Source organism: Nycticebus coucang, chromosome 11 (assembly GCF_027406575.1).
Source record: "Nycticebus coucang isolate mNycCou1 chromosome 11, mNycCou1.pri, whole genome shotgun sequence".
NCBI classification, from domain to species: domain Eukaryota; kingdom Metazoa; phylum Chordata; class Mammalia; order Primates; family Lorisidae; genus Nycticebus; species Nycticebus coucang.
Genome location: NC_069790.1, coordinates 64304583 through 64322987, shown reverse-complemented (window position 1 = coordinate 64322987; position 18405 = coordinate 64304583). Strand labels below are relative to the sequence as shown.

The following is an 18405-nucleotide window of genomic DNA, read 5'->3' as shown; positions in this document are numbered from 1 at the left end:
TTATTCCTCTCAAGGAGTAACGGTTTCTGTAACATTATTTATTATTTTTTAAAGGACATAAATGGAAGCAGGGGATGTGGTCCAAAGAGGAAATCGATATTTTGATGAACAATATTGAACGCTATCTGAAGGTATCTTATGGCATACTTTTGTGTTTCATTTACTGTCATTTGCCAAAATGCCAAGCATACTGTTTGTGTATGTATTAGAAGCTTTTCACTATTTTCCGGAACAAATGATTAGCTAATATGTTGTAGCTTAATAATTCTAAGGTATATGATTATAATTTAATAACATTTGTAATCAAATTTTTAATTCTTAGTTTAAAATAGTTTTATTGCTTTAGTTTAGACAGAATGTTAATAGCCTTTCAACATCTTAAAAGCCTTTTTAAGCAGCCTGTAAATACAGTTTGTATTTTCTAAAGCTTAAGGTATGCATCTTCTTTGAGTGAATTTATGACACATGTTAGTCCTCCCTTTTTAAAACAATTATAATTTTAATTTATTTTCCTATTCAGGCTTACCTTTTGTCAGCTTAGTCCTCTTCATTACATGTTCTTTAAACCCAGAATTTTTGAGGCACTAGAGCAGTGGTTCTCAACCTGTGGGTCGTGACCCACGGGAACTGTATTAAAGGACCGTGGCATTAGGAAGTTGAGAACCACTGCACTGAAGTATTAATTTCCTTTACATATAGTCTTTGGTTTTGAAAAGCCAGCAGTTGATTTGGGAAAGCTGAAAAATAGGCGAAGTGTGATATAGGATTTGTACAATGTAAGTGATACATGTTGTGAGTTTTGCACAAGTTCAGAGAAGGAAGAGTTTATTCTCAGAATTAGGACTATTACAGAAAATTTCTGGAAGAGCTAAGATTTGAGCTGAGCTTGAGTAAAAGGGATAGAATTTGGGCTGGAGCAGGACCAGAGGCAACAGCATGAATAATTGCTGAGCAGCAAGAAATCAGTGGTTAATACCAGAACATGATAAATTAACCCCTTTCCTTTGAGTCAAGATCTATAGCCTATGGAAAACTGGGCTTTGAAGTCCAAGCCGCAGACTTAAGAATTTTATCCTGTAGGAAATGAGAGACATTAAATGGTTTAAGGAAAGTTGGTAACTTGGTTAAAAGAGAGATTAGTGGAGTATATTTTTCTCAAGGAAATTACTAGACACTTGCTGACCATTCCCATACTGGACTAGACTGAAGTCGTCTACTGGTCACATACACATTAGTGAAAACTGGAAAATGCCATGGGTTTAGGTAAGGCAGTAATGGTAGTAAACTTTGGGGATTAAAAAGCTGGTTTTATGTGTAGGAGATTAAAATAGATGATTTCCAAGAACTCTCCCAATGATTAAAGGACAGTGGGGTGAATGGGATTTGAGACCTTTATATAGAACCATTTCAGTAGACCAGGTGAAAATGGTGAGGATTTAAACTGTAGTGGTAGAAATAGAATTGGTAGGGAAAAGGCTGACGAGCAAGTAGTCTATAAGGAAGACTGGTGACTGGATGCTAGGAAAGAAGAAAGAGCAGTAGGGGTAACTGCGGGAGTTTTTATTTTGGGTAATTAGAAGAACAATGATAGGGGCAGCGCCCTTAGCTCATTGGGTAGGGCGCTGGCCACACATACCCAGGCTGGTGGGTTGGAGCCCCTCCCACCCCGGGCCAGCTAAAACAACAATGACAACTGCAACAAAAAGAAAAACCAGCACATTGTACCCCTTGATTGCACTAATGTACACAGCTATGATTTAACAATAAAAAGAAAAAGAAAAATAGCCAGGCATTGTGGTGGGTGCCTGTGGTCCCAGCTGCTTGGGAGGCTGAGGCAAGAGAATCACTTGAGCCAGGAGTTTGAGGTTGCTGTGAGCTATAACGTTATGGCTCTCTAACCAGGGCGACAGCTTGAGACTCTGTCTCAAAAAAAAAGAACAACGATAGGATTGACAGAAATAGGAAATGTCCCAAAAGTGCACTGAGTTGGAAAAAGATACATTTCTTCAATTTTTACTTTTGACTATGCTTTTTATTATGTTGTGCTTTTCTAAAACACTGTAGAGCCAGTTTTAAACATCAGAAAATTCCACTTAGTTATTAGATGTTATATATTTCATATTTCAGGTAAAAGGATAAATGAAAGTAACTGCCACAGCAAGACAAAGGGCAAGGAGGCCATGAGGGCAAAAGAATTTTTCACCATATGAGCATCCTGCAACACACTGCCTTGCATGTAGGGGCTCAGTAAATATTTAGTCAGTTTCAAAATTGGAACTGCATAAATGAAAGAATTTTAGAAAAGATTCTAATACTTAGCAACTTTTTACTATGGTGTTTCATATGTTAAAAGGTGTATAAAATGCATACCCAGTGTGATTTTTATCTATCTGGGTATTCCATAACTTGCTTCTTTGCTCAACATTATGATTTTGAGATCCATCCCCTATTAATTGGTTCAGTTGTATTTCATTGTGCAGTTACCCATTTCACAGTTAATGGTCATATGAGGTTTTTTGCTCTTAATTTGTACAAATCTGGTGTGTAGGAAAGTATTTTATTATGGTTTTAATATGTATTTCTGTGATAACTTTTTAAATGCTTACTGGCTATTTGTGTTTCTTTGAAGTTCCTGTTTTTGTCTTTTACCAATTCTATGTAGTTGTTCATCATTTCCTTTTTCTTTTTTTTTTTTTTTGTAGAGACAGAGTCTCACTTTATGGCCCTCAGTAGAGTGCCATGGCATCACACAGCTCACAGCAACCTCCAACTCCTGGGCTTAAGCTATTCTCTTGCCTCAGCCTCCCGAGTAGCTGGGACTACAGGCGCCCGCCACAACGCCCAGCTATTTTTTGGTTGTAGTCCAGCTGGGGCCAGGTTTGAACCCACCACCCTCGGTATGTGGGGCCGGCGTCTTACCGACTGAGCCACAGGCCACAGCCCCATCATTTCCTTTTTCTTAGATGTTCTTTTTTTTTTTTAAGACAGTCTCACTATGTCACCCTCATGGTAGAGTACCATGACGTCACAGCTCATAGCAACCTCAAACTCCTGGGCTTACGCAGTTCTCTTGTCTCAGCCTCCTGAGTAACTGGGACTACAGGCTCCCACTAGGGCGCCCAACTGTTTTTTTTGTTGCAATTGTCATTGTTGTTTAGCAGTCCTGGGCCAGGTTCGAACCTGCCAGCCCCGGTGTATATGGCCAGTGCCCTAACCACTTAGCTACAGTCCCCGAACTTACTTAGATGTTCTTAATGTATGCTGGATGCTAAAGGTTTATTGTTCATTTGTGTTACAAATATCTTATTCCAATTTAGTGGCCTATCTTTCCCTTCTTTTTCTTGTAGGTGTCACTTGATGAACAAAGATTCTTAATTTCAAAATCATTTGTATCTGTTTTTGTTTTACATGCTTAAGAAATCCTTCCCTGGCTCAAATGCATGAAGACATTCTCAAGTTTTATCTAGTGGAAGTTTTATTTATTTCCCAAGAGGTTTTAAATTTTATCTTTTTCTGTATAGAAGACTATTGTCTCAGCATCATTTATGGAACCTCAGTCTTTTTTCCAGTCTACAACAGCATTCATTCTGTCCTAAACCAGAAATTCACGGATTTGTTTCTTGGTTTTCTAATTTATTTCCAAGTTCTCTTTATTGATAATGCACAAGCACAACATTATCTTCAGAACAATATCTGATGGAGAAATCTCTGCATCAGTGTCTGGCTGTTCTTGGCCATTTGCTCTTAGAATCTGCTTCCAAAGCATGAAAAACTGATAGAATTTTATTGTGATGGGATTGAATTGTACATTAGTTGGAGGTGGGATTAATATCTTCATAGTATTTCATCTTCCAGTTGAACAACATGGTGTGTAACTCTTCATTTTAGTTACTCTTTAATGTCTTTCAATAAAGTTTTCATATCTTGCCTCAGACTTAGTCCTACTGCTTTTAATTTTGATGCTTTTGTAAGGGAGAACCTTTAAAAATCTCTTATAAACTTTGTATAGGAATGCAAATGATTTTACATCACTTTTGTATCCAGAAACCTTGCCAAGATGCTGTTTTTCATATAAAATAACTTTTTCATAGTTTTTTTTAGTTCATACATAATGTTAGCTACAACTGATTCTTCACTTCCAATTGTTATATGTTTTGTATTTTTTTTATTATTAAATCGTAGCTGTGTACATTAACGATCATGGGGCACCATACACTGGTTTTATAGACCGCTTGACACATTTTCATTACACTGGTTAACATAGTGTTTTGTATTTTTTTATCAGATTAGGAACAAATCCTAATTTGCTAAGAATTTTATCATATGTATACTGAATGTTATGAATGCTTTTCCACATCTATTGAGATTTTACTTTTTTTACATGAATCTACTGATGTGGTTAATTATATTAATGATGTCTCTTAAATTATTAACACAGACTTCTATTTCTGGGATAAACGTACTTTGTACATTTGTGGATTAACTTTCTTATACATTGCTGGGTTCAGTGTGCTAAAATATTAGGATTTGGGGTCTGTGTTAGTGAATGGGCTTAGCCTAAAAATTTTTTTCTGGCACTGCCTATGACTAATTTTGCTATTGAGGTTATGCTGGCCTGATTAAATAAGCAAGGAAGTGTAGTGTACCCACTTTTTTTCTTTTATTTTGTTCATTATTTAGTTAGTAGAGATATGTTGGTATCTTAATACGTTGCTCAGGTTGGTGTTAAACCCCTAGCCTCAGGCAGTCAATCCTGAGGCCCTAGGATTGCAGGTGTGAGCCACTGCTGCCAGCCCCCACCTTTTTTCTTTACTCTAGAATAGCTTAAGATCAGAATTATGTGTCTCCTGACTGTTCAGTAGGATTTACTTGTACTGCCATCTGGACCTGGTTATGTTCATTGTGGGAAGGTTATTAATAACTGATTAAATTTTCTTGATGGTCAGTGCATATTCAATTTTTCTGTCTCTTTCAGAGTCAGTCTTAGCAAATTGGCTTTTTCTAGGAATGTATTCATTTTATCTAAAGTCAAATTGATTGCCATTAAGTTGTTTATAATGTTCTTTAACTGTCTAATCTCTACTGAGGGTTCATTTTTTAATTTCTAATATTATTTGTGTCTTTTTCAATTTTGCAAGAAGTTTATCATTTAAAATTTTATTACTCTTAAGGGATCTTTTCAAAGAACCAATTTCTAGGTTTATTTATTCTTTTTATGCTTTATTTGATTCTGATTTCATTAATTTTGCCCTTGTGGTTTTCTTCTGCTTTCTTTCAATTCATTTTTAATTTTTTATAATTTTTAAGAGGAGTTGACAAATTGAATTTATTGAATTTGATAGTTCATTTTTGAAAATTTAAGTATCACTTCATTATCTTTCTTAACATTTTAAAGTTCATATTTGACTTGTTAATGAATTAGCAATATATTTTCTAAATGCCATTGATGACCTTTAACATTAAAACAAGTTTTGAAAGGATAGTATATCCTTATGCATTTTATCAGAAATCCCTAAATCAAAGAAATGTAACCCATTTAGGCACGCGGAATAAAAGATGCTACAGAAATCATCTTTGAGATGTCAAAAGACGAAAGAAAAGATTTCTACAGGACTATAGCATGGGGTCTGAACCGGCCTTTGTTTGCAGTTTATAGAAGAGTGCTTCGCATGTATGATGACAGAAACCATGTGGGAAAGTATGAAAAATTGTAATGCTGCATGTTTTCATGTAATTAGGGAAAATAATTAAGGAACTGTCATTTTTTTAAAAAATAGAATCATAATTAGGGTCTTAATTAAAGAAAGCTGCGGATGATTTTTGAGTGAATATGTTTATCCTTTAAGTCCATGTTGTGAATGTGAAATTTCACCTCACTGTAATATTATTAGAAATTTGAATCTAAATCACTTTGTATTAGGTTAGATTTACTTAATATATCAAGGTCTGCTTTGTAGTGTGGTAACATAGAAAGTATGCATGCTATTTAAACATTTAAGAAGTATATGAAAAACTAAATTCCTTGGTAACATTTTTCCTATTGGTTTTTTAGAATATAGCATTCCTAGGTCAGTGACTTTTTTTTTTTTTTAACCAAACCAGACTGGAAAATAACTATATTTCTGGAAACAGTGCACGAGTTTCTGGTAAAGGTAGTATTTATAGGAAGGCATTATTAAGATTCCTCAGTGCACACTGATTTTATGTTGCTACTGTCATACTTTTAATCTTTTTGGAAATTTTTTTTTTTGAAACAGAGTCTCACTGTGTCGCCCTCTGAAGAGTACTGTGGTGTCACAACTCACCGCAACCTCCAATTCTTAGGCTTAAGCAATTCTCTTGCTTCAGCCTCCCAAGTAGCTGGGACTGCAGGTGTCCACCACAATGCCCAGCTATTTTTTTGTTGCAGTTCTCATTGCTGTTTAGCTAGCCTGGGCCGGGTTTGAACCTGCCAGCCTTGGGTGTATATGGCCGGCACCCTACCTACTGAGCTACCGGCACTGCCGTCTTTGGAAATTTTTGGTAGCAGTAGTGTGGCTGTCTAGTTACTGCTGAGCCACTGGTGCAGCTTTTCCTCTATCTCTTAGCAGCCTGCTAATGAAAGCACATTTGAGAGCTAAGAAAATTAAATGATGTTTGTATGACAGTAGAATAAGAAATTTTTTTTAAATGGAGCATGAGTAACTTCCAACTATTCATAAACTTCCCATGTACTGCCAATGGTTACAAAGTGTCGGCCTTTCATAGTTACCAAGTGAACAACACTTTTAAAAAGAACATTGCATTGGCTCTATTGAAGACTTGACTATTGAGATAAAGAATAAGAGTATATCAGATGTCCATGCCTGGATAGAGGTAATCTAGAGAATATTAATTTTTTTTAGTGCCTTAAAAGAATTTTCCATAGATTTCTTTTACTCTAGTTTAAAATGTCATCCGTAAGTCTTTCAGAATAGTTAGATTATCAATTATATATTACTTCAAAATAAAGGCAATATTAAGCAGCGGTGGGGCAAATATATGTTTTCCGTATTGAATTTTTCTAGAGAAAGCTGTACAGTGCTTATCTTTTATTGTGACTGAAAGTGTTTACTATTGGTGCTTATTAAAATGGAAATTAGAAGCCTTTATTTTTACCTTTAATTAATCCACTTTAAATTAGACTTCTTTAAAATACTATCAGTATGCTAGTAATTTAACATTCAGCTCCCTAAGTGAAATTCTGGTTTTTAATTAAGATTGTTAGGATTGGGCGGCGCCTGTGGCTCAAGGAGTAGGGCGCCAGTCCCATATGCTGGAGGTGGCGGGTTCAAACCCAGCCCCGGCCAAAAACCACAAAAAAAAAAAGATTGTTAGGATTTTTTGTTTTAATTGATTTTTTTTAATTTCTCTTAATTTCTAGATATACCCCTGAAGAAATTGAGAAGCTCAAGGAGTAAGTTTTAAGTTTTTATTTCTTCATTAATTCTGTTTGTTTTTCATGTCTTATGTTTTTAAAAGTTTACTTTGAAACTTTCAAAAGGTTTTTGCCAGACTGGTGTAACTTAATTCTGCTGTTACGCATAAAAAGATCATACTAGATTTATGCCTACAGAGAATAGCAGTGCCCGTAAAGTATAAATTTAGTCTCCTATTGTCAGTCACTAAATGTTTCTTCAGACCTCTAATAGGGGTTCCAGATGAGATTAAATTAGATGGCCATTTTTTTGGTGGCTTGAACATTAAATTTGGGTAATTTATATACCAGTATCAAAATCAGGTTGTACTGCATGGCTTAGTTTAGAATGGAGACTTGGCAAATATGTCACTGAAATCTGAGCTAACTCTACCTGATAAAGTCATCTAATCTCAGGAAACATGATTTTGCTTCATTTAGTTAGGATCATAAGGTATACTTTAATGCATTATGTAGATTATGAAAAAATTGAAGGTAGATTCTGTTTATGATGGTAAAGACCTATGGAACTTTTTTAGTTATTTGAAGAAGAGTTTGTTAGGTGAATGCTCAAAAGGGAAGAATCTGGGGCTTGCCTGGGAGATTATGTCAATAACCTGAGGGGAAATTAGGTCTTTTTTGAACACATATCCAAGTTACTTATTTCTTCTCTGACCCAGGAAAAAGGCAATTGCTGCCTGTTTTTTTTTCACCCACAGACAACTGTGGACCCCAAAAAAAGGCCACACTTTCAAACTTTGGCTCTCAAAGTATTGCTGCCCACAACTTCCAAACCAGTCAAATGGGAAGAAGAAGAATGAAGAATAAATGATGAAATTAAAAGGGAGAAAACAGTTGAACCAAATGCTGATTGGCAGACTCTTGTTTTAGGCTCCGGATAAAGCATGGCAATGACTGGGCAACAATAGGGGCGGCGCTAGGAAGAAGTGCATCTTCCGTCAAAGATCGGTGCCGACTGATGAAGGATACTTGCAACACAGGTACTGCGAGTGCTACTGGTGTTATTTCTTGTCACCATTTGCCTTCTAGCCCCTTCAGATACTGTCCTCTCTTGTTCGGTGACTGAAAAAATTGTCAGTCACCTCAGTTCAGACTTTTCTAGTCTTTCTCTTTCTTCAGTTTACCCAACTAATCTTTTACTTTGTTTTTGTATAAGGTGATATTGTTCACAGAGATATATCACCTCAGTTTCTAGATGATCTAGCTCTAGCATGTTTCGATTTTATACTGATTTAAAACTACCCCAATTGAAAAAGTATTTACTTTTAAGGCATAGTAATTTCAATTTAGGCCCATCTAATCATTCAGTTTACATTCATGATAGCTTTTCAACATATGTCTGTGAAAAACTTTACTCATAAGCAAGTCCCAAGAAAAAGCTGTGTTCCAAAGGTTTATATGTATTTCACTTATTTCAAACTTGAAATATATTTTTCCATAGAAAAAAATTTACTTTTTTTCAGGCCCCAGGCAAGACCATAAATGCCTCTTAATCTATACAGACGTACCGATAATACTTTTAAACTTTGGTGACCAACAGTATTTAGGTTCTGCCATTGTCATTTAACCTTTCTGAGCCTCCTTAAACTTCTGTGAAATAAAGATGTTAGAACTATAATTTCATAGTTCTCTTTTCGCCCTAATATTCTCTAAAAGGTCTACGATCTGTTCCCTTTCAATTTTATAAAACAAAAATACTTTTCAAGTTTAGTGTTAGGTTCTAGGGCATGCATTTATTTATCTTCACCCCACCCCACCTTATTAAAATGAAATCACAGTGTTTCCTCCTTAGCTGTTGCACCATCTCTACTACCTGCAAGGCAGTAAAAAACATACATTCCACCAACTATCATTCTGTGACATGGCTAACTTAATGAATGAAGGCAGAGTTGAAAGTTTCAGGTTTAGAATAGGACCTTAGAAGTTCACATAAGATACTGTGAATATAAAACCCCTTTTGTTAACATGATTTGAGAGGACACTACTATTCTCTCATTGCCACCCTGAGGGATTGACCTGCCTGGTTCCTTCTCATGTTGCAGCATATAATTTCTGATGAGTTTTCTCCTGTGTTCCATACCATGAAACAGCACAATCTCAGAGTATTCCCTTCCCTTTGTATCATGTTGGTATAGGGAAATAGGATGTTGTCCTGAATTCTATCCACAGTATCCAGAACTGTGCTTAATGTAATAATAAACATTCAGTAAATAGTTTGTTGAATGAGTAGATCCCTGAGGCAGGCACATAGTCTTTTTTATATTTTCTACAAGTTTTTAGCTACTAATAACAGAATGGAAACAGCAGTAAAGGTTTTTGTAAAGTGGGGTTTCCCCCCATTTTTCTGTTGTAGCTCCATAAGAAAAAGATCAAGAACATTTGATATTATTATTGATAATGAATAAAAATGTGTAAGTTTGGACAATAAAGTTCATGAACTCATCCTAGAAAGTGCTATATACCTGATTGCTAAATATCACTACAGTCACCAGACGGCCAAGGAAAGTACTTTGAAAGTGACCATAGGGATATTCAAACTTAATTGTCAGACATCAAACATTGATAGCTCTGATGGCCATTTCAAAAAAAGACGTCCAAAATTGCTCTTAAAGGGTGGGCTAGGTGCTGGCGTCAGTACACTTTTTCTAGGATGAGTTCACAAACTTAATTGTCCAGCCTCATATAAATACCAATGTCAGACTTTAGTGATATTTCATCATAGTAGCTTGGAGTTGAGATAGAAGGAAAAAAGATGGTATAACTTGAGTACATAATTCTTAGTGTTATAGTTAGGTTTGGGGGTAGCTTTTCTTATAGAGTCAGTGCTTTCCATTAGGATTCTGTATTTTCTTTTATACTGAGACTGTTTGTTAGTAAAGTACGACTGTCTAGTAGATATATTAGGTGGTTTCCCACCAAAGTCATTCAGAAATAAACTCTTAGTACTTCTGCATACTACCATCAGTCCTTATAAATATAGGGCTGAATCAGATTTGTAAAAGAAGGTAGCGGTGGTAGTCTGGATGATTTCCTTCTTTCAGGGAAATGGACAGAAGAAGAAGAAAAGAGACTTGCAGAAGTGGTTCATGAATTGACAAGCACTGAGCCAGGTGACATAGTCACACAGGGTGTGTCTTGGGCAGCAGTGGCAGAACGAGTGGGTACCCGCTCAGAAAAGCAGTGTCGTTCTAAGTGGCTCAACTACCTGAACTGGAAACAGAGTGGGGGGACTGAGTGGACCAAGGAAGATGAAATCAATCTCATCCTCAGGTTTGTGTCCTAAATCTTTTTAATGACAAAAGCTGTTTAATTGCTGTAGATGGCCTGATTGACTATCTTTTTTTGGTTTCCCTAGATGCCTAATATCTGAAAAATATCCTTTCCATAGAGAGCCACTGTTTAAGATCCTAAGTATTTCATATTGAGCTCTTTTTTTTTTGTGTTTGTTCCTTTTTAGTGGATTTAGTGCTCGTGCAGAGTACCAGATTGAAGGCGTGGAGACTGAAGTCCTCTCTATATCCACAGAACAGGTACGGCACAGGCAGCGGCAGTGCAGCTTTTCCACTGTCCCACCAATGTGCCTCAGTCCTAGCTTATGGGGAACATGTTTAGGGTAAGAGGGCTATCAGTCTCCATGCCCTTCAATCCTTGGCTACTGTGCTAAGATTGCCAAAGAGGGGGCCCCAGTGTACAGTTAACTCCCACACCTTCCAATTGGACCAAATCAATCAAACATATCCATGTCATAAAAATCCAAAAATATTAATAGATTTAGGTAGTAATCCCACCTTCTTTAAGTATTAAATTAGTTGTCTTAACCATTAAGACTCAGACTAAAATGGACAAAAGTACCAGCAAAAAATTATTTAAGACACCAGAGTAATAGAAACTAGCATTGTGGCTGCTCCCTATTAAAAATCAAAATCACCATGATAGTGGAAGCTAAAAAATGAATAGATTTTTTTTTTTAATCCCAAACTTAGTTGTACTATTACGTTTGTTGTTTGGGGGTGTTGTATGTTATTTTTTGCTATTCTATTATTTTTGTCTATCATTTGTTTTGGATTTTGTTCAGTTTTTTTCAACTAGTCACATTTTTAAATAGCTCATTTGAAACATTTTTATCTTTCCAATGGAAAAGCTCAGATCTAGGAAATAATGACTTAGGGAAGGCCACACCATGACACATTGTATTATAAAACGCTGTGCAACTAAACATGTTATTACCCTATTCTAACCTTTAGCCTACTCCCTTTCCTTCACAGTGCTTCATCTGGTGCTAACCATTTATGGTTTGGCCCACTGGTTGGTTGTATGTTTTCCAAAAGGCTGTTGCTGGTGATTTCTTAGCTCTTGACTCTGGAGGCAGGCCTGCACTCCTGGAATCCTTTCCCATGCAACAGTAGCCTCTCATCAGTATAACCTGCCATTCCCTTTATTGCCAGTGCCATCACTTATAGTCAGAGGAGGGTTTTTACAGAGAAATAAATTTAACATCTAACAGATGTTTATTTTGTAACCTGTAGGATAGCAGAGCTTGATGTAGCTGATGAAAATGACATAAACTGGGATCTGTTAGCTGAGGGATGGAGCAGTGTCCGTTCACCACAATGGCTTCGCAGTAAATGGTGGACTATCAAAAGGCAAATTGCAAACCATAAGGATGTTTCATTCTCTGGTAATGTATTATTTGCTTTTTTTAAGTTCTTCCTTTTTCTTACCCTATTTATACTCCTTAGAGGAGTCAGAGGTTAAACATTCTTTGCCTCAGCTAAAGAGATAGATTTTTCAGCTAAATTTCTGCCCTATTTTTTTGAGTAATTGTTTTTCTTCCCTAGAGTAGAGTTTATGTGATCTGTAATCCCCAAAGTCTGAAGACAAAAAAATACACATTTCCACTCCCAACGAATTTCCTCCCAAGAGGAAATTAATATTATATATATACAGTCATACATCATATAATGATCTTTCAGCTAACAACGGACTGCATATACAACAGTGGTTTCATTTATTTTACTAGACCTTCTCTATGTTTAGATATGTTTAAATAACACAAATACTTAACCATTGTGTTACAATTGCCTGCAGTATTCAGTAGAGTAACAGTCTCTACAGGTTTGTGGCTGGGAGCAATGAGCTGTATCATGTATCATAGGGGTGGAGTAGTGTATACATACCATCTAGTTTTGTGTAAGTACACTCTGATGTTCATTCATATGACATATTTCTCAGAACCTATCCCCGTTAAGTGACTCATGACTATATTTTTGTTTTGTACAAAGATCTGAAAACAAGTTTAAATCAGCTTTTATGAGTTAAATAATTTGTTTTATTATTTAGAGAAATTTATGGTGATTTGTTGAACTAAGGCTCTGCAAATTTCTTATTTCATTTGTTATGTAAATCCAGAGATCTTACATTGGGTGTATTTAAGGCATAGCATATTTTTCGTTGCATCGCCTATGTATTAAATTAAGTTGTACAGTCTTGTTTAATTAAGGTTTTCCTTTTTTTTTTTTTTTTGAAACAGAACCTCACTATGTACCCCTGGGTAGAGTGCCGTGGTGTCACAGCTCACAGTAACTTCAAACTCTTGGGCTTAAGTGATTGTCTTGCCTCAGCCTCCCAAGCAGCTGGGACTACAGGCGCCAACCACAATGCCTGGCTATTTTTTATTATTGTAGTTGTCATTGTTAGTTTGGCAGGCCTGGTCTGGGTTTGAACTCGTGACCCATGGTGTGTGTGGCTATTGCTCTTGCTGCTGAACTACAGGCACCAAGCCTTAATTAAGGTTTTCAAATTTATTCCCCTTATAGCATTCCAAATTCCATTTTTCCAAAAGAAAACAAAATGCTGAAGAATTTTGGCTCGATGAGAATGTGATTTCTAAAAATTGAAACACTCGGTTACAGAGGATTAGTGTAGTTTATGACTACAGCAAAGTCTAGAATTGGTCTCCTTTTCCAATCAGCTGCTACCTTTAGAGTAAGGAGACCCAATCAAGTCCCCGAGAGTCTTTGGTGGGTGGAAAAATGTACAGTATTTATTTAGAAAATGAAAATAAGCTGTATTCTATCAGAAAATGTCTTATTTCCATGTTCTTGGCAATGGCTTTTTTTTTTTTTTTTGCATTATAAATCTTAAGGTAACAAGAACAATAATATAAAAAATTTTTAAATTTGTTATGTTGGATAGTATTTCCAAAAATTTCAGGATAGGTGGTTGTTGTAAAGTATTTTATTTTCACATCCAATATGCAATTATTTATTCCAAATTTCCCTCCTTACCTCCTTCCCCAACCTCCTATGCTGCTTACATGTGATCTATCAGAGAATCAATGTTCTTTTTGTCTACCCATCTCCCTTCAGTCTTAATAAAAGGTCTTAAACAGTTACATGAAAACCAAAAAAATAACCCAACGTTTTTGGAGAATAAATCAGGATCTGGAGTTCCAAACAGTAATTCCAATTCCGGTGTACAACATGTTCAGATAAGAGTTGCCCGCTTGGAAGATAATACAGCCATCTCTCCTAGCCCCATGACAGCATTGCAGATTCCAGTCCAGATCACCCATGTCTGTAAGTGTTTTGACCTGCACGACTTTGCTGTCTGACATACATAATTTAGTTAATGGCTCTGACACCTTTTAGTCTTTGAGAATGTTGATAGAAGTTTGCCCATGGTGATGAATTGTTTATTTAATGCATTTTATGTTTAGCTCATTTATTTGCACAAAGAAATGTCAGGAAGGACTTAAAATGATCTGCTCCCAACCATTGTAAACCATTTGAAGCCATGTAATTCCTAATATTTTATAAGCAGTGATTTAGTAGGCATAATCATTAAAAATAGAAATTAGAATTCATGATTAAAGGAAAACTACCTACAGGCTGTCAGTCAAGCAAAGAAATAGAGTTGAAAAAGTGGCATTTCATTTATAGTAATTTCACCCACTAGAAGACACACAAATTGGGATGGATTTGCTATAGTATCTAGAAGGAACGAATTTAGGCAAAGTTGAGAAAGATTCTATCTCTAGAAAGAGTAAAAGGCCAGTTTCCTTTGGGGTACTAACTACTGTTTTACTCTTCTGTTGTCATTAGCCTCTGACAGTTTTGTGTTTAATGAGATTGTGTGACTCTAGCAGTTATTGGGGAAATTTCTTTCTTCGGATCTATATCAAGTTAATCCTCTCCCTTTCTGTCAGTCTTAGGATTTTAGTGATAAAAAAAGAAAAAGGGAGCCAGGTGCAGTGGCTTAGGACTGTAATCATAGCACTTTGGGAGGCAGAGGAGGAAAGATCACCTGAGGCCAGGAGTTCGAGACCAGCCTAAGCAACATAGCAAGACCACCATCTCTACAAAAAAAAAAAAAGAAGAAGAAAAAAAATTAGCTGGGTTTGTGGTAGCGCACACCTGTAGTCCCAGCTTTTTAGGAAGCTGAGGCAGGAGGATCACTTGAGCCCAGGAGTTTGAGGTTGCAGTGAGCATGCTCACACCACTGCACTGTAGCCCCAGCAATAAGGCAAAATGCAGTCTCAAGAAAAAAAAAAGGAACAAGAATGAAATTTTCAGAATCACAACCACATTATTCACTTTCATCTTACTTTTTGTTTTGGTCTACATAATGCTATTTGTTACAATTACTGTGTTATTGTCAACCAGGTGATTACTAGAATTTTGAATGGGATAGTTTTTTGTAGGATACTGTGTCTCTTGCTCTCTCCCCCAAAATATGTCAGTAATGCCCTCCAACCATTATGCCAAACAGAAATACACATTTCCAAATGTATCCTCAGATCCCCTGGTTGAGAATCACTGAAACACCATCTGTATGTGCAGTAACTGTCAAATCTACCTTAGAGACATTTAAACTTTTAGCAAGAAATGTGACTATAGTAAGAGTTCTATAATCCACCCATTATTTGTAGCATTCTGACTAAAATTTCATTTCATATTTTAGGTTAGGGTATAGGAAATTATGTAATGGGCCAGATAGTAAATATGAATATTTTTGGCTATGGGGATCCATATGGAATATGTGGGATATTCTTCGTTTTTCAGTCACCCTTTATAAATGTAAAAACCATCTATAGCCTTGAGCCACATTTGTCTCCAAACATGATTACTCACCTTGACTTAGGCTATTTATCTGGAATCACTTCAAATTACGATGGCTATGATCTTAAGGATCCATCAAATAGTAAGAGAAATATGAACCCAAATGCATTTCTACTCTAAAGGGTATTACATTCCTTTCACATGCTGAGAATTGTAGTTAGAATATAATAAACTAAATAACGATAAACACCAAACATAATGTGAATTCTAAAACATTTTCCATGTGGATTTACCTGTAGATATGACTAAAAGCACCAAAAGAAATCACATTTCTTTTTTTTTTTTTTTTTTTTGAGACAGAGTCTCCCTGGGTTGTCTTAGGTAGAGTGTCATGGTGTCACAGCTCACAGCAACCTCAAACTCTTGGGCTTAAGTGATTCTCTTGCCTCAGCCTCCCAAGTAGCTGGGACTACAGGTGACTGCCCCAACACCCGGCTATTTTTCTGTTGCAGTTGTCATTGTTGCTTAGCTACCTGGGGCTGGGTTTGAACCCGCCAGCATTGGTGTATGTGGCTGGCACCATAACCACTGTGCTACGGGCTCCAATCACATTTCTTCTAGTTAGTCTTAGTTCTGTAGAACCTTGAACAGACATTGATCAAACGTAAGCCTCAGTTAACCCATCTATAAAGTGATTATACTTTCTGATCTCTAAAGTGCTATTCAGTCCACAAAATATGTTTTGATCCTCACAACTATATTAGGTGGTCAGGACCAGATAAAAATCTCCGAACATTAAATTGTTTGCCCAAGTTTACATTGCTGAGAAGTGATGTTGCTGTAACTAAGTTTTAGGACTACCAATCCAACGTATCTATACTGCTTTACGAGAATGTTGAAGAAAATTAGTTTTTACCAAATTTCTATCTCTGCAGGTTGGCCTTAGTATGTTCCTCTTACTTCCTAACATCAGAAACATTCTATAACATATATGCCAGAGGTAGTTAGCAAACCTTTTTTTTTTTTTTTTTGAGACAGAGTCATCACTGTGTTGCCCAGGCTAGAGTGTTGTGGTGTCAGCCTAGTTCACAACAACCTCAAATTCCTGGGTTCAAGCAATCCTCCTCCCTCTTCCTCCCAAGTAGCTACCCTGTTTCCCCGAAAGTAAGATAGTGTCTTATTTTAAGGTGTGCTCCCAAAGATGCGCTAGGTCTTATTTTCAGGGGATGTCTTATCTTTCCTGTAAGTAGGTCTTATTTTCGGGGAAACCGGGTAGGACTACAGGTGCCCGCCACAACACCTAGCTAATTTTTCTATTTTTCAGTAGATATTGGGTCTTCCTCTTCAACTGGTCTCAAATTCCTGAGTTCAAGTAATCTTCCTGCTTCAGCCTTCCTGGGTTACAGGCATGAGCCACTGTGTCAGCCAGCAAACTTTTTCTATTAACAGACAGATAGTAAATATTTTAGGCTTTATGGGCCTTATGGTATTTGTCACAGCTTCTCTTTTTTTACAAGGTGAAAGCAACCATAGAAAATGCATGGACAAATGGGCAGGGCTATGTTCCAGTGATATACTTTATTTACAAAAACTGACAGCAGGCTGGATTTGGCTAGGGGCCTTAGTTAGCCAGCCCCGTTCTATATTCCATCTTAGACAAATCCATTAGATTTCTTATCTCTCAGTAAGAAATTTAAATTGCTTCAGATCTCCATGCAAATGTATTCATTATGAAGTTGCCTTCCTAACAATTGAGTTTATTGGAAAAATTTACATTTCCAAAGCCTTTTATTTATTGTTGTCCTTCTTATCACAGCTTCAACAGACTCCCCTGCTGCTGCTGTTGACTCAGAAACAATAACACTAAACAGTGGAACACTACAGACATTTGAGATTCTTCCAGTGAGTAATACTTAATAAAGTACCATTTTTGTGCATAAGAAAGAGTATTTGGTATTGTTTTAGAAATGTTATCATATAAGCAAATGAAATAAAAAATCTGAGGCCAGTTAGAGCACATAAATCAGGCTTTTTTTTTTTTTTTGCAGTTTTGGCCAGGGCTGGGTTTGAACCGGACCAAGACCCTACTCCTTTGAGCCCTAGGCTTCTATTTTTATATTTAACTTTAATCTGCTTTTTTATCTGTGTATAGGCCAAAATGGTGTTTAGATGTAGCATAAAGAGTGCATACTATAAATTTGTGCTGAGTCATAAATTTATAACCAAAACTTCATATTGGTTATTTGAGGAAAAGTTTGTGAACAAACTAATTGTGGGCTGCTTAACAGCATTCATTCAGTAAATACTGTAACAGCCATTGGGGATAGTTTATTTATTTATGTATTATTTATTTTTAGACAGAGTCTCACTCTGTTGCCTTAAGTAGAGTTCTGTCACACCCTAGCTCACAGCAACCTTGAACTCTTGGGTTCAAGCAGTCTTGCCTCAGCCTCCCAAGTAACTGAAGTACGGGCACCTGTAACAATCAATACCTGGCTTTTTTTTTTTTTTTTTTTAAGTAGACATGAGGTCTCACTCTTGATTGGCTGGTCTTGAACTCCTGAGCTCAGGCAGTCTACCTGCCTCGGCCTCCCGGGGTGCTAGGATTACAGGCATGAGCCACTGCGCCCAGCTGGCATACAAAATTTAAAAGGCTTAGTGCTAGGGCGGCACCTGTGGCTCAAAGGACTAGGGCACTGGCCCCATATACCGGAGGTGGCAGGTTCAATCCGGGCCCCAACCAAAGACTGCAAAAAAAAAAAAAAAAAGTTAGACACAGACCAAATGATCTACCTAGTGCAATCCCAGATATATCTAAGAGAAATGAAAATACCTGTCCAATAAAAACATACATCAATGTTTATAGCTTTATTCATAACAAAAACTAGA

At 36.6% G+C, this 18405-nt stretch overlaps 1 protein-coding gene across 6 annotated transcripts in view; it reads left to right on the top strand.

Annotated features, from left to right (window-relative positions):
* DMTF1 (cyclin D binding myb like transcription factor 1) overlaps window positions 1–18405 on the top strand; it is a 47988-nt gene that overhangs the window by 25663 nt on the left and 3920 nt on the right. For 5 of the 6 annotated variants that reach the window (XM_053608779.1, XM_053608775.1, XM_053608776.1 and 2 more), the window contains 8 exons: window positions 55–131; window positions 5541–5698; window positions 7403–7435; window positions 8327–8436; window positions 10498–10726; window positions 11983–12134; window positions 13825–14034; window positions 17333–17418. In XM_053608779.1, the coding sequence (XP_053464754.1) occupies window positions 55–131; window positions 5541–5698; window positions 7403–7435; window positions 8327–8436; window positions 10498–10726; window positions 11983–12134; window positions 13825–14034; window positions 17333–17418 (1055 nt within the window). The remainder of the gene's footprint in view (window positions 1–54; window positions 132–5540; window positions 5699–7402; window positions 7436–8326; window positions 8437–10497; window positions 10727–11982; window positions 12135–13824; window positions 14035–17332; window positions 17419–18405) is intronic. The other variant, XM_053608780.1, reaches the window with a different exon arrangement.